Source organism: Lissotriton helveticus, chromosome 5_1, assembly GCF_964261635.1.
Source record: "Lissotriton helveticus chromosome 5_1, aLisHel1.1, whole genome shotgun sequence".
In the NCBI taxonomy this organism is placed as follows: Eukaryota; Metazoa; Chordata; class Amphibia; order Caudata; family Salamandridae; genus Lissotriton; species Lissotriton helveticus.
In genome coordinates, this window is record NC_136065.1 from 129,673,544 (window position 1) to 129,695,112 (window position 21,569).

The window sequence follows — 21,569 nt, forward strand, 5'->3', positions numbered from 1 at the left end:
CAATGTCCTCAATCATGTTCTGTGGGATGGTGTGAGTGGTGGCAGGATGATACATTAAATAAATGAGTGAACTATGCATCTAATGACTGAAAGTAGAAATGGTTTCATTTCTGAATGAATAAATGTCCTGGTCTCGAAAGGATGAACTAAGAAAATGACTGCAGTGTATCATTTATGGGTAACCTTGATATGAAGACCAATTTTGGGAAATCCCATATAATGGCCTGTGGGTCTTGCAGGAAACCTTGAAACCTTTTAAGCTGCAGGAACAACATTTAAGCATGGTATAGAATTTTTGTTATCTTGGTATTGTGTTGGATTCAGGCAACCACAAGTGCAAGCAGCATGTTTGAGATTAAGAAGACTGGCAGGTTCCCTTTTTAACTTGACCCAGAAGGAGGGAAGGGGTACCATCTCCCCCTACCTTAAGGTCTACAAATTGCAATGTATTCCCTACAGCAACCTAAGGAGTGGATGGGGGAGGGGGAGGATATCACGATGTCACACCCATACAGGTAGAAGAAAATAGAATGTGTAGGCTAATGAAAGTCCCGCCCTCCAGTGCTAATTTTATTTTGCACTCTGAACTTAACCTAGACTATGTCTCAGATGCTATTAAATTGGCACCTCTCCTGCTTAGGTTGAGTTTGTGGAGGAATAATGCAGCAAGTTTTAATTTAGAGGTGATAGCAGACAGGATAGGGGTCTTTCCATCCCATGGTTGAACTTTGTCAGCAAACATTTGCTGACATTGGTCTTCCTGGATTGTTTACTGCCCCTGGATCCATTAAACAAATCTGGCAAGAGGTTGGCCAAGTTCTGTTACATGGAATTTAATTTTGCCCAAAGAACCCAGGAAGCTCTTAATAAACATACTGCTTGTAATTATTTTATCACTCTTGCGCCTGGAGATACAACAACATAGCTTACCCTGGAGTTTATGTGCTGGGAAAGATCTCTCCTTTTCAGATTTAGGTCTGGAACAGTCTGTCGCTCAATCTGCTTTTCTGCAGAGCCAAAGGTGTGGGACAGTTTTTACCTCTCTGTCCTTGTGATGAAATGGCACAGCAATCCTTGTTGCATTTGACCTTCTTTTCCAACTTTTACCATAAATGTTTTCAACTCTGCCTTAAACACATCTTGAAATTACTAGCCATTCATAAATGCAGAGAGGCCTTAATATATCTCCAGACGTTACCTAGTCCAGACATTTGTCATAGAGTTTGTTGTTTCCTTAAAATGTCCGTCCTTTATAGATGGTCAAGGGAGGGGAGCTGGGTATTAAGGCCTGTTGGGGTCTCTGTGTATGCACTTTATTCGCTGTCTATTTTGCACAGAAATATGTTTTTTTAAATTTGTTTAACATGATTTTTAATGTTTATATGCTGTGGATAAATACGATTCACTGTATTTTACATTTAAACTGGCTGTTATAGACGGGGTAATCGATTGACTGACAGGCTTCCTTGAAACTACATGGATGCATTGTAATGGCTGCCTGCTATCTCTAAATAACAATAGGGTAACTGTTCCTAACAGAGTGTGTTTTCAGGTGAAAAATAAGTACTAGGGAGAGGATCTTACTATTTAGGAGGTGGTGCCCTCACACACCTGTAAGGGCGTCATTCTTCAACATCAGGCGTTTGCTTCTCGTGGTGTCAGCGCTGCAATACCCCACAGGCCCTGCAAGAGTGCTCTTTGGCTATACAAAAATCCATGATGGTGTGTGTGGATGTCTGTGACATGTGAAATAGTGGGTTAAAAATACCATGGGGGTACCCAAAACCGATTTATACCAAGGTCGACCTGGTAAGGATAAAAACAATGTATACATTGTTAGCTCATAATAATGAGGAGAGACAATTTAGTGATGAGTGCAGGTAGTGCGGATCGACATGTTTCATGCCTCAATGGTCCAGGAGGGATCCTATGCATTTCATCATGACTGATGGAGAGTATCCCTACCATTATTCAGGGTTGGGAGTATGAGTGCAGGTATCAAATGATTACCCAACTGTCTTCACATGCAGTCGTTGGTTGAAAAAAGGACGTCGTAGAGGGTGAACCTAATGCGGTTGTCCTATAATCCAACCTGAAAGAGAGGGGAAAGATATTCAAATATTACAAAGTACCCTGGGTTTCCCACAGAGAGTCAACATCACTTTCCATGAAGCATTTGTGAGTAAACATGCTTGCAGCGCAATGCAAAGCTCCTGTCATGCATAGTGTTACACATTCCTAGGTATAACGATGAGTGACATACGTAACGTGTAATCGCAAAAAGTGGAATGGACACACATACACATAAAGTTAACAAATAAAACACGCAGGGAGCATGACTTCTCTGTGGCTCCCTGTTCCCACCTTATTGTGTATTTTGCTTGCTATCCTCTCCCTCACCAAAATCCCCGCCACCGCCAAAACCAACTTCCACAAAGGAATGACGGCTGTCGCCGAATGGCTGAAGAACAGTCGCCTGAAACTGAACTCGGACAAGACGGAGGTCCTCATCCTCGGATCCAACCCCTCTGCCTGGGACAACTCCTGGTGTCCGGCCTCGCTGGGAGCAGCGCAGACACCCACGACCACGCACACAACCTGGGGTTCATCCTGGACTCATCACTGTCAATGACCCAGCAAGTCAACGCCGTCTCCTCCTCCTGCTTCAACACCCTCCGTATGCTTCGCAAGATCTACAGATGGATCCCCACCAGAAACAGAAGGACGGTCATCCTGGCCCTCGTCACCAGCAGGCTGGACTACGGCAACGCCCTCTACGCAGGAACCACGGCCAAACGCCAGAAGAGACTTCAACGCATACAGAACACCTCCGCACGCCTCATCCTCGACATCCCCCGCCACAGCCATATCACTGCCCATCTGAGGGACCTGCACTGGCTCCCCTTCAACAAAAGGATCACCTTCAAGCTCCTCAGCCACAAAGCACTCCACGACGCCGGACCAGCATACTTCAACAAACGACTCACCTTCTTCACTCCCAACTGCCAGCTTCGCTCCGCTGACCTCACCACCGTTCCACGCATCCACCGGACAACCACCGGCGGCAGATCCTTCTCCCACCTCGCCGCCAAGACATGGAACGCCCTCCCCACCCACCTGCGACAGACCCAGGCCTTCTGACCTTCAAGAGACTTCTCAAGACCTGGTTGTTCGAACAGTAGCAGCCCTCCCCCTTAGCGCCTTGAGACCCTCACGGGTGAGTAGCGCACTCTACAAATGATTGATTAATTGATTGATTGCTATCTGTGTCAATTTTTTAATACTGTATTGTACTTTGTAATGTTTTACTCTGCACTTTTATGAACTTTCTGTTAAAGATCGAATAAAGATTATGAAACTGAAAACTGGTACTCCAGTGATCACTGAATAAGTAGAATGCATTTTATACATGATCTAAAAGAAACTACTTCTTTCAAGAGGAATTTGTCACTTTTTATTATATATGCTTCTAAGATTATTTACAGTACCAGTATGATGTTATCCAAATAATCTTACTCCATGTCTTTTTTGTTTAGATCCCTCTGAGTGATGATCTTGTGATAAGTACTGGAAGTGGAACAGGCGTTGTATCAGGAAGTGTAAGCACAACATCTCCTCACACAATGAGCTCTCACCAAAGTTGAAAGCTGAATGATCACTTAAACAACACCTTTGATCACAATGGCATTAACTATGAATCGTGAATATAGTGACTGCAAATACGAGCATGTTTAAAATTTGTAAGAAATACTAATTTGTCACTAATGGACACTTTTATGAATGCTAAACACGCACCCAGGGTAACTAAAAAGGCTCATTCTGTGCATTGTGATACACCAATTGTCATCTGTGCATTATAGTTTTTAGCATAGTATTAATATATATTTTCCCCTCTGATATGCAGGTCAGCACTGTATACCATGTAGTCAGTACCTCTGATGAGGTCTGTAACTTTGATTTGAAGATTGGGCTAAGGAAGAGTTCAGGTAAGCCAGCTCCAGCAATATGTCATGATAACAAGGAGCCAGTACTGTAATGAAATGATCACAAAAGCTTAATTTGTCTGTTGTGCATTATTCAAACATGTATAAGCCAATTCTCTAAAGCAACTTGGATATTTTCCCCCTAGTGTTGCATCTACATTTGGATCAAATTTCCAAATTCCTTGCAATTCACAAATAATTCTATGGGTCTTATTTAAAGGATTTGGTACAAACCTCACCCCAGTCAGGGCTTTGTATTATTTAGATTATTAATATCAGCACTAATCTCTTTCTGTCTCCACACTCGACAACCATAGCCTAACCCCAGATTTAGGGATGAATATTTCAATGGCTTTCATCCATCTCTAAATAATATATTACAGTGTGAGCACAACCTGGCATACTTATATTTCCCAGCTCTGTCACTTGGATCATTAGAAGAATAGCTACACTATGGGTGCTCTTTATGTATGTAGGTATCTATGCATGTATGTATGTTTGTATGTATGTATGTATGCATGTATATAAATATGTAAATGATATTTCAATAGCATGAACCTAGCCAAAATGCATTGGACTGCTGTACATGGTTAAAGGCAAGCTTAAAGTCAACAAGTGATAGAAAAGCTTGGGAAAGATGGACGGAAACTGATGTGGATGACCCGGTTGGCACCATATGGCTTCAGTGACGTCATGTTTCATCACCTCTGGTGCTCCCTTCCAGCGGCTTTAAAAGCTTTGACGTTTCTGGCTACAGTCTGACTCTTGGGATTATTCTACAGGTGCAGAATCTGTAGTCAGATAGAGTATCTACCAAAAATATTGATAAACAACGCAAATAGGGTTACATGACATTGTAATGCTGCTAAAGTGTTTTAGATAAGAAGGTAATTCATGGTACTTGTATTTGTCTGGCAGCAGCACAGATGGGAGGAGGGCAGCCATGAGAAATCTATTGGAGTTTCAGCCCCTCACAGTCATCATTAACTGTAGACTTCAGAGTGAAGTGTTCTGTTTGAGAGCAGTATGGGGTGCCCAGGGCTACACTAACCTACAAAGATTCTGAGGTCTGGCTCAACAGTGCAACTGGCACTTTACCTTCTGTGATCAACAAAAAAAAGCTTGCAGAGTTCTGCTGACAGGGAGCTTAGGCTCTACCCACATGTTGGTTTCCCTGAGGACAGAATTTGACTGGGTCAAATGTTTGTGCTTCCACTAAAAGACTGATTTTCTCAATTTTGCTTGTGGCTATGCTTATACAGCAGGATTGAGTTGGTTATGGTGGCAAGTCAATGATCATGGCAATAAGTGTGGTCTGTTTATTATGAAATGTTATGATAAACGCACTATACCTGTCGTATTTAGCGGGAAAAGGCATATGTTAAAGTTAATGTGGATTGTTACTTCTCTATATTAACCCTTTTCGTGTGTCGACTGCCCCTGGCCGTCCGAAGTCACGGTGGGCATGTGCGGAGGACTGCCGGGGGCCGCTCTAATCACGTCCAGTCGTAAATCACCCGCACCGCGGCGGAATTTCCGCTGCGGTCAACTAGTTAAAGGCTACAGATAGGTTTTTTGTTAATTGGAATCAGATTACTGTACTAGGTAATGGCTTTGGTGTTAGTTAATCCATGTGACAAACTGTGCATATAGGTTTGCTCCGTGAGAATTCTCCTTAGACCCTGTAGGAAATGGGACCCCCGGCCAGCCAGGGCTTGCGCCCCAGCCAGTCAGAGACCGCCACTCCTATATAAAGTCGACCCCTGCTCGCCCTCTAGGTAACGCGGCGCGGGCAGTCAGGCCTATCTCGGAGGACATGTGTGAAGCATTTGCGCACGCACCCACCAACAGCAACATCCCCGGCCTCCCACAAAAGGAACTCCACACGAAGTATATATGAAAATAGTCTTTGTATTAGACAGGACACATAGGGATATACACTTTACAAGGGGTTCAAGGCACGGCAGGGGTTACCAGGGAAAAGGTACAGGGCAGGGCCAAGGGACCACTGCCAGTGGTACGCATCTGATGGAACTGGCATTAGAACACATATATCCTGGGAGCGTCCTAGAACTAGCAGTAGAACTCACTCGGACCAGGGATCACATACATGAGACATCGGGTACTCCGGCGGGAAGGGACAAGGTACATAACACAGCAGAGGCCCCCATCAGCAGGGCAACACATAGTAAATCAGCAGGGCAACACATAGTAAATCTCAGCATCACATTGATATTAGTCAGTAGCACCCCCTAGGCCAGATGACCGTCCTGGGGCGAGGGCGCCTTAGAGTCTCGATGTCCAGAGTGGGCTACAAGGGGCCCGGGGCAAACCTAAACGTGGCAGCGGCCCACGAAGTGCTGGGCCGCTGAGGGACGTGGACGTAGCCCTGCAGGCTCGGGGGGACAGGGGGGCAATGGTGGAGCCTCTCGCAGGCTCGGCCGGGTCAGGGACACATGGTGGGGCCTCTCGGGGCCCAGGCAGGGCCAGGGACACGTGGTGGGGCCTCTCGGGGCCCAGGCAGGGTCAGGGACACGTGGTGGGGCCTCTCGGGGCCCAGGCAGGATCAGGGACACGTTGGAGCCTCCTCGGGGCTCGGGGCAAGAACGGTGGCCAGGCGGGGCCCCCCTCGGGGGACCCGGCATCACTGAGGGCCCCCGGGGCCGTGACGGAGCCTCGCGGGGCTCAGGGCAAGAACTGTGGGCCGGTGGGATCCCCCCTCGGGGGACCCGGTAGCACTGGGGGGTCCGCGGGCCTCCCGGCCCAAGTGCGCTTGTGCTGGAGGGGAGGGGCAAGCCCGACAATGTGCTCCGACACCCCGCCTCCCCTCCGGCAGCACTCACCGGTTCTGCGCTGGACTCTCCTCGCTCTCCGGAGGCTCGGCGGCATTGGGGGACAGTACAGGCACGCGGAGTAGGCTCCCGCTACTACCTGTCCTACTTCTGCTTCGTTCGGTCCCCTCACACGGCGGCCGGGTTCCCTGGGCTTCCGGGTGCGCGTGGGGACGCCCCCAAGGTTGGGCCAATCCCCGCGCGGCCCAGCAATGACGCGGGAGGAGTCCCGGCGGCCAGGACCAATGGCAGTGGGACAATGCCTTCTCCGGGGCCGCCAATGGCAGCGCGGCCCTGGAAGGGGAGGCGGGTGCAGCACCTCCACAGCCGAGTCCGGGCTGCAGCGGTGACTCGGGGAGGTAGCGAGGAGTAGGCTCCCTCGTAAATATGCCAAGCAAGGGGATAGGCGAGGTAGGCACTCGCGGGGCGTCTGGCACCTCCGTGGAGTAGGGCAAACGCCGGGTGGCACCGGCTCGATGAATCCAGCGCTCCCCAAGCGCTAGAGAATAGATACAGCGCTCCCAGCGCTATAGGGGGAAAATAGAGCGCTCCCAGAGCGGTAGAGGGGGAAGGCAAGCAGCAGAGTCCAGCAAAGAGTCCAGGGGCTGGGCAGGGCCCAGGGAGGCCAGCCAACCCTGAGCCCAACCAGCAGCACGCCCCTGGCAGGCTTCCAGTCAGGACCAGCAGGAAGAAGAAGAGAGCGAGAAAAGGGCCCACCCCCCTTTTATACAGGAGCGCCCTTTGTCTCCAAAAAGGGGCAGGCAGGGAGAGAACCAGCTGGAACTGGTTACAAGGAATTTCTTGGTGCTGGCCAGGCCAGGGACACTGGACGCACCCCCGGGGGGGTGGGGCCAGCCTGGTGGGGGAAGGCCCAGCTGGCTTCAGCCAATCAGGCGCCAGCACATCTACTGCACACACACACCAAGGTCTAGAAGGGGCCCTTCCCTTCTAGCCACACGCATGCCGCAGACATCATCTTGTAGCATTCAACCTCACGAGCGCACACATACCAAACACGGCCCGGCACGCCCCACGCATCAGGAACTACCAGAGCCACATACATCCCCCATGCATTCCTATGGGCGGCAGGTCTCTCTCACCACGCACACACTCAGGAGGGGACTCACCATCCCCCGGTCACATATACTAAGCACAAACTTCAGGGATGGACCTGCCAGACGGGCCAAGTCCAACAGACCCCTTTTGCTAAGATAGCTTTTTGCTTAGTCAACTGTAATTTTGCATAACTTTCTAATTCTGATGACCAGCTGTAGACCTGATTGGTGCACTGGGAAACATTATGTCTGATCCCATAGGTCTGGTCTACTTATTATGAAACCTAATGGCAAAGGCTGTTGGTCAAGCTTATTATTTGTGGAAAGCATTTGCTAAAGCCAATAAATGTTTAAAAAGTGGTTGTTATCAGATTGTGTTGCAGGCTACACACAGATCTTTTGTGACGTGTAATCTCACAGGTTACCTTAATAGGCAAGAGTTTGGCTTTGGCCTCGTACTCTAACAAGCCCTATGGGTTTCACTGTGATGATTCTTGTTAGGCCCTGTTGAGAGGGGTAAAATATTGTTTTTCAAGCTGTATTTTTCTACATAATTGTAATTTTATAAGTGTATGCATGACATGATATTCACCAGTTTATGTACACTTTAATAGGCTGGTGTACCGCAAGTGGTAAAAGCTTCATTGTTTCATTAGAAAAAGATGTGCCAGATTTCATAATGACCCTTCCAGGTAGGTCGCTCCCCCTCCGCACAGCACCACCTGTGTGTCCCTGCCCCAGCTGTCGCTGCTGAGGATGTTCGAGGCCTCCTCCACCGCAGGTTACCACCTGCACCTCATCCCTGGCGGCCAGTTGTTTGCTCATCCTCCATTGTATTGCCTGTATTTTCTTTCTTTGCTCCCGTTGTAGTGACTGCATTTTCATAGTTGTGTCTGTGACTGCTGTTGTCTGTCTCCCCTGCTGCCTGTACGTGGTCTGTGCCCGTTCTCTCCCTCTGCTCCTCTCGCTGTCCCCGTGTCTCTCTGCCCGGTTTTTCCTTCTGCTCCCCTCGGGCCCCCGTGTCTCTGCCCGATTTTGCCTTTTGTTGCTTAGCTGCCCCTGCATTTCTGTGACCTTTCTGCCCTTTCTTGTGACCTTTTTGCCTCTGTGCCACTCGTTTCCCCCTGTTTTTGTGACCTTTTCTGTCCTTTCTTGTGACCTTTGTGCCCTCTGTGCCAGTCGTTTCTCCCCGTTTTTTGTGACCTTTTCTGCCCTTTCTTGGGACCTTTCTGCCTCTGTGCAACTCGTTTACCCCCGTTTTTTGTGACCTTTTCTGAAGTTCGAGGCCCTCCTCCACCCACAGGCTACCACCTGTGCCTCATCCCTAGTGGCCAGTGGTAGGTAGTAGGTTTGCTCATCCTCCATTGTATTGCCTGTATTTTCTTTCAGCGCTCCCGTTGTAGTGACTGTAATTTTATTGTTGTGTCTGTGACTGCTATTGTCTGTCTCCCCGCTGCCTGTACATTGTCTGTGCCCGTTCTCTCCCTCTGTTCTCCTCGCTGCCCTCATGTCTCTCTGACCGTTTTCCCTTCTGCTCCCCTCGCTGCCCCCGTGTCTCTCTACCCGGTTTTTCCTTCTGCTCCCCTCGCGGCCCCGTGTCTCTCCCGTTTTTACCTTTTGTTGCTTAGCTGCCCAAGCATTTCTATGACCTTTCTGCCCTTTCTTGTGACCTTTGTGCCCTTTGTGCCACTCGTTTCCCCCCGTTTTTTTTGTGACCTTTCTGCCCTTTCCTGGGACCTTTCTGTCTCTGTGCCACTCGTTTCCCCCCGTTTTTGTGACCTTTCTGCCCTTCTTGTGACCTTTTTGCCTTCTGTGCCACTCGTTTCCCCTGTATTCTTGTGACCTTTTTGCCCTTTTGTGACCTTTCTACCCTCAGTGCCACTCGTTTCCCCCTCAATTGAGGTGCTCTTTTGCCTTCTGTTTCCTTCGTCGCCCCTCACCGCCCACACCGCTGCATCCCCTGCGGCTCCGCCCGCCTGTCCATTCGCTGCCCCTACCTCCCGCCTCCCAGCTGCTCCTAACTCCCACCTCCCCATACATGCTGACCTGTCTGCTCCTGTCCGCGCTTGGACCGCGCACAGCGCCAGAACCCCTGGCCCCCGCACCCACCACGACGACCGCCGCCACTACGACGCCAGCACTCTGCAAGCTCTCAACCCCGGACGGACCTACAACTGCTTCAAGGCTGCCCCAAAACGGTCCTTTCCCCTGCCGTAACTGCAGCTACACCAGCCACAGAGCCGACGAACCACCCGCCAAGAAAGACCTCAACCACTTCCGATGCATACTACTGAACACCCGCTCCGCACGCAAACACGCCGTCGAGCTCTGGGACCTGCTCAACACAACCTCCCCGGACGTCGCCTTCCTGACAGAGACCTGGTTGAACAAGTACTTTGCACCCGACATCGCCATAGTCACCCCAGACGGCTACAAGATCACCCGCAGAGACCGCACCAACGGAGTCAGAGGAGGAATCGCCATCGTCCACAAGAACAGCATCAGGGTCTCAACTAGCACCGATGACGTGCTCAGCACCGCCGAACACATGCATTTCCAGATCCACACTTACCCCAACTCCACCCTCAGAGGCACCCTCGTCTACCGACCCCCCGTACCCTGCCCACAGTTCAGCGACTCCATCGCCGACTTCATCAGCACGCACGCCCTGACCTCCACCGACTACATACTCCTCGGAGACCTGAACTTTCACCTTGAGAACAACAACAACAGCAACTCCACTACCCCGATCAACAACCTCGCCAACCTCGGACTGAGGCAACTCATCACAATGCCCACCCACTCCGCCGGCAAAACGCTCGACCCCGTCTTCTCCTCAAGCCAGCACATCTCCGTCAGCCACACCACCGAACTCCTCTGGACCGACCACGGCTGCATCGACTTCACCTACCAGAAACCCACCACACACCACCGCACCCAACAGATCCCCCACCGCCGCTGGAGCAAAATCACCGAAGACCAACTACATGCAAACCTCGCTCTCAGCCCACCCACCGAACCCTACAACACCGAAGTCGCTGCCCACAACCTCAGAAGCTGGATCGAGGACTGCTCTAACACCCTCGCCCCACTGAAGAAACACCCCTACAGAGACACCAGCAAGAGGGCCAGCTGGTTCACCCCAGAACTCCTAGATTCCAAGCAAGCCTGCCAGAAACTAGAGAAGAAATGGCACAGTGAACAAACTCCGGACAGCCATGCAGCACACAAGGACGCCGTCCGCAACCACCACCACCTCATCAGGGCTGCCAAGAAGACCTCCTTCAAAGACCGCCTCGACAACAACGCACACGAGAGCAAGGAGCTCTTCAATATCGTAAAGGAACTCTCCAACCCTAGCTCCAATACCAGCAACATCCCGCCGTCGCAAGCCCTGTGCGGCTCCCTCGCCACCTTCTTCCACCGCAAGATAGCAGACATCCATGACAGCTTCAACACCCAGACAGCCCCAACAGACAGCAACACAACAGACCCTCCGCACACCATTCACCACGTCCCCTTGCTAGCCTGGACCAGCGTGAACGCTGATGACACCATCAAGACCATGAGCACAATCCACTACGGCTCTCCGTCAGACCCATTCCCGCACCACATCTTCAACAAAGCAATCAGCTCCATCGCACCCCACCTACGCAACGTCATCAATCTCTTCCTTGAGACTGCGACCTTCCCAGAGAACTGGAAACAGGCCGAGATCAACGCCCTACTCAAAAATCCCAAGGCAGACCCAAGAGACCTCAAGAACTTCCGACCAATCTCTCTGCTCCCCTTCCCGGCCAAGGTGATCGAGAAAATCGTTAACAGACAGCTAACCCGAAACCTCGAAGAGAACAGAATCCTGGACCCTTCCCAGTCAGGGTTCCGCAACAACCATAGCACCGAGACCGCCCTCATCGCCGCCACTGAAGACATCAGGACCCTGCTAAACAACGGGGAGACTGCAACACTCATCCTCCTAGATCTCTCCGCTGTCTTTGACACCGTCTGCCACCGCACACTACACGCATGCCTCCTCGCCGCAGGGAACCGAGACAAGGCTCTGGAATGGACCACCTCCTTCCTCTCCGGCAGAACCCAGAGCGTCCACCTCCCCCGTTCCGTTCCGAAGCCTCCCAGATCATCTGCGGCATACCCCAAGGATCCTCCCTCACCCCGACACTGTTCAACATTTACATGGCCCCTCTCGCACACGTCGCCTGACAGCACGACCTCAACATATTCTCCATCGCCGACGACACTCAACTGATCCTCTCCCTCACCAAGTACCCCATCACCGCCAAAGCCAACCTCCATGAAGGAATGAAGGCCATTGTCGACTGGATGAAGATCAGCCGTCTGAAGCTGAACTCGGACAAGACGGAGGTCCTCATTCTCGGCTCCAACCCGTCAGCCTGGGATGACTCCTGGTGGCCCGACCCCCACCAACCACGCACACAACCTGGGAATCATCCTCGACTCAACGTTCTCAATGCCCAAGCAAGTCAAAGTCGTCTCCTCCTCCTGCTTCAACACCCTCCGCATGCGCCGTAAGATCTACAGATGGATCCCGACAGATACAAGAAAGACAGTCACCCAGGCCCTTGTCAGCAGCAGACTCGACTACGGAAACGCCCTCTACACGGGAGCCCCAACCAAGCTCATCAATCGACTACAACGCATCCAAAATGCCTCGGCACGACTGATCCTCGATGTACCACGACACGGCCACATCACCCCCCACCTGAGAAACCTGCACTGGCTCCCCGTCAACAAGAGGATTTCCTTCAAGCTCCTTATCCACACACACAAGGCACTCCACGAGACCGGCCCAGCCTATCTCAACAGACGGCTCTCCTTCTACACCCCCAACCGCCAGCTACGCTCCGCCGACCTCTCACTCCCCACCGTCCCGCGCATCCGAAGAACAACCACCGGCGGGAGATCCTTCTCCGACCTCGCCGCCAAGACATGGAACACCCTCCCGCTGAGCTAACGACAGACCCAAGACCTGCTGACCTTCAGGAGGATAATAAAGACCTGGCTGTTCGATCAGTAGCGGCCCCCACCTCCTCCCCAGCGCCTTGAGACCCTCGTGGGTATGTAGTGCGCTTAACAAATGACTGATTGATTGATAATAAACAGATAAGAATCTGTTTATTATGAAATGTTATTAAAAAGCAAGTAGGCCTTACCCACTAACAGCCGTTGCTCTGCATGTGCTGTTCGCTGTAGCACATTTATTTTATTTTTTATTTTAGCTGTTTTATAGCGCGCTCAGTTACTACCAGAGTGTCCTGGCGCGTGAAGAGAAAAACAAGCAGGTGGCCAAAGAACAAAAGATTTTGTTTTTTTATTTTTATAAACTAATAAGCAGTTCTAAAGAGATAAGTTTTAAGTGCCTTCTTAAACGATACAAAGTTTTCAATTAGTCTCAGGGAGTGAGGGAGAGTGTTCCAAGTCCTAGCCGCGGTGACAGCAAGTGACTGGCCTCCCAGACGCACTCGCTGAAATCTGGGCACTCTTAAGAAGTTGCAATCGGCTGAGCGTAGTGCCCGAGTGGGAATATAACGGCTAAATCTTTTCATCAAATAGGAAGGCCCGAGATCATGAACTGCTTTGAAAGCCAGGGTAAGAATTTTAAAAGTTATCCTCTGTGCAACTGGCAGCCAGTGTAGTTCCTTCATATGAATCCGAACACTTTCTCTACACGGCACATTACACAGCAGGCGTGCAGTCGCATTCTGGATAATCTGCAGTCTTGCGATTAAGAAGGCAGGGGCTCCGCACAGCAGAGAGTTGGCATAGTCGAGCCGAGATAGAATAAGGGCCCTCGCAACCGACTCTCTTGCTGAAGATGGTAAGTAAGGAAAGATCTTTCTCATGGCTTTTAGGGATCCGAAGCACACCCCAGCAAGTCTTTTTATGTGTGCTTCAAATCGCAGATCCTCTCCAAACCAGACTCCCAAGTTCTTAGCAGGAATATTAACGGAGCCTGGCTGGGGAAAATCAGAAGGCCACAGAATTTCTCTAAAGTTAGGCGGAAACTGACCATACAACAAGATTTCGGTTTTATCTTCATTGCATTTCAGCTGTGCTGCTGCCAGCCAGTTAAACACAGCAGAAAGGCACGAACGAATGACCTCAGTATTAGTGACAGCATCAGGCCACGTAAATAAAAGTTGAGTGTCATCCGCATAGGCTATTATTTTTGCTCCCATTTGTTCAGCTAACACAATAAGAGGGGTAAGGTATATATTAAAAAGGAGGGGGCTCAATGTAGAACCCTGGGGCACTCCTGTAGTGAGGGGTTTGATCGAGGATGAATAGGGTGGGATCCAGACCTGCTGAAACCTGTCTGATAAAAAAGATTTCACCCACTCCAATGCTGAACCCAATATACCGATGTCAGCCAGACGCGTCAGGAGTAATGAGTGCGGGACAGTGTCAAACGCGGCAGAGAGGTCCAATAAAATAAGAGCCGCTCTGCCGCCACTGTCTAAGCACTCCCTGATCGCCTCAGTGACCTCCACCAGAGCTGACTCCGTGCTATAGGCTGCACGGAAGCCCGATTGGGCTGGATGTAACGCCCCTGAGGATTCAACAAAGGCATTGAGCTGGGAAAATGCAAGTTTCTCGCCAATTTTTGCCATAGCTGGGAGAAGAGAAATAGGTCTGTAATTACTCGGCACAGCTGGGTCCGCTCCTGTCTTCTTCAGCAACGGCAGAAGCTTAGCCTGTTTCCATTCTTTGGGGACTTTTGCAGTAATAAATGATAGTCCTATTATTTGAGAGACCTCAGATACGACTACTTCAGCTGCTACTGCCAACACCCGGGCCGGGCAGACATCCCCAGGAGCACCAGATTTTAGCGATTTAATTGCTACCAGGGTATCTTCGACCGAAGGGGGGATAAATCTCTCCATGGTAACGATGGGTGGAATCTTAATTTCATCGTTAACCACCATCTCATTTCCTCCTCCAATTGCTCTCAGGCTTTGTTGAATATTGGCAATTTTTGTTAGGAAGAAGGAGGAGAGATTTTCACACCATTCGGTAGAGGGACTCATAGATATCTGCTCGGCACAGGGAGAGAGAAAGCTCTTGACTATCGAAAAAATTTCGCGACTGTTGTTGTTAGCTCTCTCAATTCTTCTTGAAAAATACTCCGTTTTTGCATGTTTAATGCTAACATAGTATTCTCGCTGAGCCGAACGATAAACTGCTTTAGCCTGTGGGCAGTATGCTATCCTCCATACTCGCTCCAGTTTCTTGCAGGCTAGTTTGAGAGTACGTAGATGAGGCGAATACCAGGGTTGCGAGGGGGTCATCCTATTTCTGCCTGAATCTGCCCTCTTCGAAGAGGAGGACACCGCTGCTTTTATCCAACTATCGTAAGTCTGCAACGCAGAATCTAATTCTGCACCTAAAATGGGTCTATTCAGATCAAGACAGGCCGTAAAATTACCCACGTTGATCTTTGGGGGGCCCATAGTTTTAGCGGACTTGGGTAGATCTTTCAAGGCCGCCCATGAGAATCTGATAAGCTGATGGTCCGTCCAAGTTACAATTTGGGGGGCCTCGACTGTCAGCGGAAAGTTAGAACATACAACGTCTAAGATGTGGCCTCCTGTATGAGTAGGGGAGGAAACCCGTTGGGTTAGGGAGGCCAGATCGAAGGAGTCATATAGCAGCTTACTTTCCCGTCGTTCCTGAGCATCAACATGAATATTAAAATCACCGAGCATTAAAAAGCGTGAGAACCTCAATGCGCGAGGAACAAGAGTCTCAAAAAGAGCTTTAAGAAAGGGACCGGAGGGGCCAGGGGGTCGGTAAATAAGGGAGCCACCCAATGTGAAATGAGGGGACAAACATAAGGAAAAATTCATAATCTCGCCTTCTGCTAAATCATCTGAGTCCTCCACTTTAAGAACCCAGCAATCTCTAAAAATGATAGCTAGCCCACCACCCCTACCACCAATCCTGTCCTTCCTTCGAATTTTGAACCCTCTAGGGATTGCCAGTTCAATATCAGGAGCACAAGAGTCATTCAACCATGTTTCTGTGATGAATAACAAGTCTAGTGTACCATCTTCTAGAAGAGAGTAAATTTCAGAAGCATGTTTGCTCATAGAGCGGGCGTTTATTAGAGCTGCAGAGATAGAGCCAAGCTCCAAGACAGAATCAAAACAGATCGTATCATTGGTGCAGCATGCAAAGCCGCAGGTTGAGCACGGTTTAAGACTTACTGGGTCAATAGTAGTGCAGTTTAATCTTTTGTCCAATATGGGGCAGAGCGCCATCAAAGTCGCACGGGTATATCTAATGTTAGTTTTGGGCGAGGTCAGTGACTGCCAGCCAGCCCGTCCTGCGTCCGCCACGTCCGAGGCGCGGACGGGCGCAGACGGGCTGACCTTTGCCTTACCTTCGGCGCGCCTGAGGCGCGCCCGCCATGCGCGACCGCTGCGCACTGGTGCAGGCATGCTAATTTTATGCCGCGTCCTCTCTCCACCAGCTAGAACGCTGCCACCAGTTCTGCTGGGGAGAAGGACTACCCTCAAGATGGCCGCCCACCCTCGCCACAACCGTGATAGCAGCTGCGGTAAAAGGGGCCAGGAGAGGCTTTCACGAGATAGACGGGTGAGTCAGAGCTCGCCCGCGATGTACCTGCACAATTAAAGAGTTAGGCAGAGTAATATGCAATTTAAAAGAAATACGATCTTTTTAAAATAGAAAGTGAACACACAGTTTTAAAATCACCGCTGTTCTAGGGAAATATGGCCACAAGCAGAGCGGGAGTAACAGGGAGCTGCCACCACCCCAAACACACCGCAGAGACTATCGGCCTTGGCTGAATTTATGCCGCGTCCTCTCTCCACCAGCTAGAACGCTGCCACCAGTTCTGCTGGGGAGAAGGACTGTGAAAAGGGTCTGAAGTCAGCCCTTGGCTCTCCCTGGCTTGGCTGAACTGCTTTTTGTAGTTCAGCCAAGCCAAGGAGACACAGGAGCTGAGCCGCATTCCCCCTCCCTCCTTCTGATGTGCAAGTGACTCTGAGCTAGGGAGGAGGGAGGAGGGAGGGAGAAGGTGCTCTGCAGCACAGCCTGGTTTCGCTTTCCCCCGCTCACTCCATGTATTTTGGAGAGGCAGAGGCTGTTTTTAGAACTTTGAATTGTTGATTGCAGTGGAACTGATGTAGCAGAGGGTTGTAACAATCAAACGATGCTGGTCACTTATGACATACAATCATATCTAAAAACCATTGAGATGACACATGATAGACTTGTTTTAACATGTTTTTAACATGTTTTATATTGGATATATTCCACCGTTTGATCAGTTTTCTTAAATCCCCTCAGGCTCCATGAGGTCTTTGTTCACAGCAACACCTATGAACAACAAACATCGCAATGTTGGAGCTCTGAGCTTTTACCTGCCATTATAATTACTGAGCTACTCAATTTCTTCAATGGAGCTCCCAACATTCCACTGTTCTAATTTGTATTAAATCCTTCTGATTGATATTTTGTTACATGGAATCTCACACATTACTGTAGTAGCCAAGGGTTTTGGTGCTGGATACCTCGTCTGACATGTCATAAACAGTAGGAGAGAGTTAAGGGATTTTATCCACCAAAGTGGACGGAACAATACTCCTAGTCCCCTAGGTTAGGTATCTAAATTAACAAAAATAATAAGGAGTACCACCAGAAAAAATGCTCTGAGAGCGATTTCTGCGGGATGATTCACTATCAAAGAGAAGAAAGTCCTTCTTTGCTTATTAATAACCCCTCACTCACTGACCTGGTCGGTGACATGCTTCATCATCGGGGCCACCTTGATGGCCGAGTGCCATCAAGGTGTGCTTCGACACCTGAACTACAGTGGAGCTGGTATGTGAGTGATGAATGTGAAAAAGAAGTAGGTGAGTTAAAAATTGTCCTGGTATGACTTATACGAAAAAACGTTATTCTTAAGGCTACTGGACAATAATAAAATGTAAGTGTCGATACAGTTAATGGTATAATTATGACCAAAAGTATCTGGAGAATGTGTGGTGGGTCTACATGTTTCAAACCGTAATAGGAATTACCGGTTTTTCTTCAGGACCAGATCAAGGAAAAGGGTGGTCAGGGTACACTAACGCCCTGCCGTGCCTGCAATTCCTTGTGCCTTGGCAACAAAATTCGTGGTGCTAGGCAAAAAAGTACAAGTAAAGGTATACCCCCAAAAGTGGTTTACCAAAAAAGACCTGTGGAGAGAAAAATAATAATCACAATCAAACTAGTTACAAGCCTGCAACGTAGTGAAGTGACGATGTCTCATGTCTTCATGTCTCTTGAATCATCCCATACTGAATATTATATGGTTTGTATTATAGTGCAGTATTTCAGGAGTGCACAGTGCAGCACAATGAGTATCGTAACTGATTCTTGGCGCAAAAGAGCCCTCAGTTTTTAACCATGCACACCTATCAATTGTAGCGTGCTTTTGTGGTATTGGGCGTAAATTAATTATTCATTCACACGCATCAAGAACTATCGGTGCGTGGCTATGCAACACTCACGCCATATTTAGGTGAGGGGATAGCAATGTGATAACTGTTTCATGACTAAACATATGACAATACCAGATACACACAACAACAAACACAAAGTAAATCATGCTTACTCCTAATGGAGGGTCATAGGGCAGCACGGGATGAGGGAGGGGCGGCCTGGGTTAGAAACATATTCTGTAAAATAAGTCATAGAGAGCATTGGAGTTAAATGTTGCTTGCCCGTTAAGGAGACGCCCGAGAAATGGGGCCGCGTCCAGGCACAAAGGTCCATCTGGCCCCGGTGTCCGTCGAGTCTCTACTTACAGTTTTGCAGGCTTAAGGTAGCAGTGTACCTATGAGGTCCCTCCACGCGCCCGTGATTGGGGTGAAGACGGGGCCGAAGATAAGAGGGCCGCCATCGCGGATGTTGGGGGCGTGGCTAGCCTCGCGCGCTGACGTAGTGACGTCATTACAATACGGAGGCATACCGGGGACATTGGTTTCCATAGTTACAGCGCTCGCTTTCAGATATTGTACAAAGCAAGGAAACTACAATCTGATGTTAACAGAGATACGGAGAGAGCGTATCACTTAAATTATTGTAAAGGGAAAATGGTAATATTTTCAGAGAAAAAACGGGGACATGGGTTTAAGTAATTACATCGCCCGTTTAGTGATTCATTACTAGAGAGAGCGTAAAAAAACCTGCAATCTGGTGTGTACCCAGAAAAGCAGTGCTTAGGAAGGTTTTTAGACAGTTGAGTGAGTAGTTTTACAGAGGTATGTCTATTTGTTTATTTATTTACGGACAGTCAAGGAACGACTGGTCCTACAAAGGAAAGGCTGATACTAGAACTGCGGGGAGTCCGCAACCTGGGGTGTCAAACACAACCCGGGGTACTGAGGGCATAGGTGGATTATAGCACATTGGCCCATTGTATATTGTCGTTAAGACCATTAATGTGTGTTGACAGTCTGGTTTGGCCCAGTTGGTAGTTGCTCGATGACAGTCCATATCATGTCGTTTGGCGTGTGATTTTTCTCCAGGAAATGGTCAGTTAATCTCGTTGCACTTTTTTTGCAGCGGATGGTACTGCGATGTTCGCAGATCCGTTGCTTTATTTTCCTGGTGGTCATTCCAATGTACTGTTTTTTGCAAGTGCATTCAATCAAGTAGACAACATTGCAGCTATTACAGTTTGTGTGTGCAATTTGTCTCCATTCTTTGCCTTCTTCCAGTTTTAGTGTCTTTGTATTCCTCGTCAGGTGGCACACACAGCAATTACCGCAACGATAGTGACCAGTCACATTGGGGAGACCCCAAATTTCAGTGATAGATTGGGTGATTGGGACTGTCTTAGCTTTTGGCTTGTTCCTTATATTCAGACAGTTTGCTACAGTTCCTTCTTAGCCTGAGGAACTGTCCGTATGGGAGATTTTCCCTAAGTGGACGCGGGTGAAAACTCTCAAATCTTAGAAGGAACAAGCCACTGATCTATCAGAGAAGTTACAGAGTCGTGGTTATCCCAACAAGATCATAAATAAATGCCAGAAAAGGGCTAGAAATCAGCCGAGAGAGGTACTCCTGGAAGAAAGATCAAGAGCTAACAACTCCATACCTTTGACTTGCGTGACTACATACAGCGCAATATCAAACCAGGTGACAAAGAGTATAAATAAACACTGGGCAATCATAAACTCTGGAAAACTACATTGGGAGAAACCCCTTTTTTCCTTCAAAAAATCACAGAGTCTGAAGGACACTCTGGTAAAAACCAGACCAAAAGCTAAGACAGTCCCAATCACCCAATCTATCACTGAAATTTGGGGTCTCCCCAATGTGACTGGTCACTATCGTTGCGGTAATTGCTGTGTGTGCCACCTGACGAGGAATACAAAGACACTAAAACTGGAAGAAGGCAAAGAATGGAGACAAATTGCACACACAAACTGTAATAGCTGCAATGTTGTCTACTTGATTGAATGCACTTGCAAAAAACAGTACATTGGAATGACCACCAGGAAAATAAAGCAACGGATCTGCGAACATCGCAGTACCATCCGCTGCAAAAAAAGTGCAACGAGATTAACTGACCATTTCCTGGAGAAAAATCACACGCCAAACGACATGGTATGGACTGTCATCGAGCAACTACCAACTGGGCCAAACCTGCAGAAACGCCTATATGAAAAAGAACAAAGATGGGTGTACAGACTGTCAACACACATTAATGGTCTTAACGACAATATACAATGGGCCAATGTGCTATAATCCACTTATGCCCTCAGTACCCCGGGTTGTGTTTGACACCCCAGGTTGCGGACTCCCCGCAGTTCTAGTATCAGCCTTTCCTTTGTAGGACCAGTCGTTCCTTGACTGTCCGTAAATAAATAAACAAATAGACATACCTCTGTAAAACTACTCACTCAACTGTCTAAAAACCTTCCTAAGCACTGCTTTTCTGGGTACACACCAGATTGCAGTTTTTTTTACGCTCTCTCTAGTAATGAATCACTAAACGGGCGATGTAATTACTTAAACCCATGTCCCCGTTTTTTCTCTGAAAATATTACCATTTTCCCTTTACAATAATTTAAGTGATACGCTCTCTCCGTATCTCTGTTAACATCAGATTGTAGTTTCCTTGCTTTGTACAATATCTGAAAGCGAGCGCTGTAACTATGGAAACCAATGTCCCCGGTATGCCTCCGTATTGTAATGACGTCACTACGTCAGCGCGCGAGGCTAGCCACGCCCCCAACATCCGCGATGGCGGCCCTCTTATCTTCGGCCCGTCTTCACCCCCATCACGGGCGCGTGGCGGGACCTCATAGGTACACTGCTACCTTAAGCCTGCAAAACTGTAAGTAGAGACTCGACGGACACCGGGGCCAGATGGACCTTTGTGCCTGGACGCGGCCCCATTTCTCGGGCGTCTCCTTAACGGGCAAGCAACATTTAACTCCAATGCTCTCTATGACTTATTTTACAGAATATGTTTCTAACCCAGGCCGCCCCTCCCTCATCCCGAGCTGCCCTATGACCCTCCATTAGGAGTAAGCATGATTTACTTTGTGTTTGTTGTTGTGTGTATCTGGTATTGTCATATGTTTAGTCATGAAACAGTTATCACATTGCTATGCCCCTCACCTAAATATGGCGTG

General features: G+C 48.9%; 1 protein-coding gene across 1 annotated transcript in view; it reads left to right on the top strand.

The window, feature by feature from the left end:
- The window catches only part of C5 (complement C5), a 354,269-nt gene that overhangs the window by 288,372 nt on the left and 44,328 nt on the right, over positions 1–21,569 (top strand). Inside the window, exons 31-32 of the mRNA XM_078641875.1 lie at positions 3,537–3,599; positions 3,905–3,986. Of these exons, the coding sequence (XP_078498001.1) occupies positions 3,537–3,599; positions 3,905–3,986 (145 nt within the window). The remainder of the gene's footprint in view (positions 1–3,536; positions 3,600–3,904; positions 3,987–21,569) is intronic.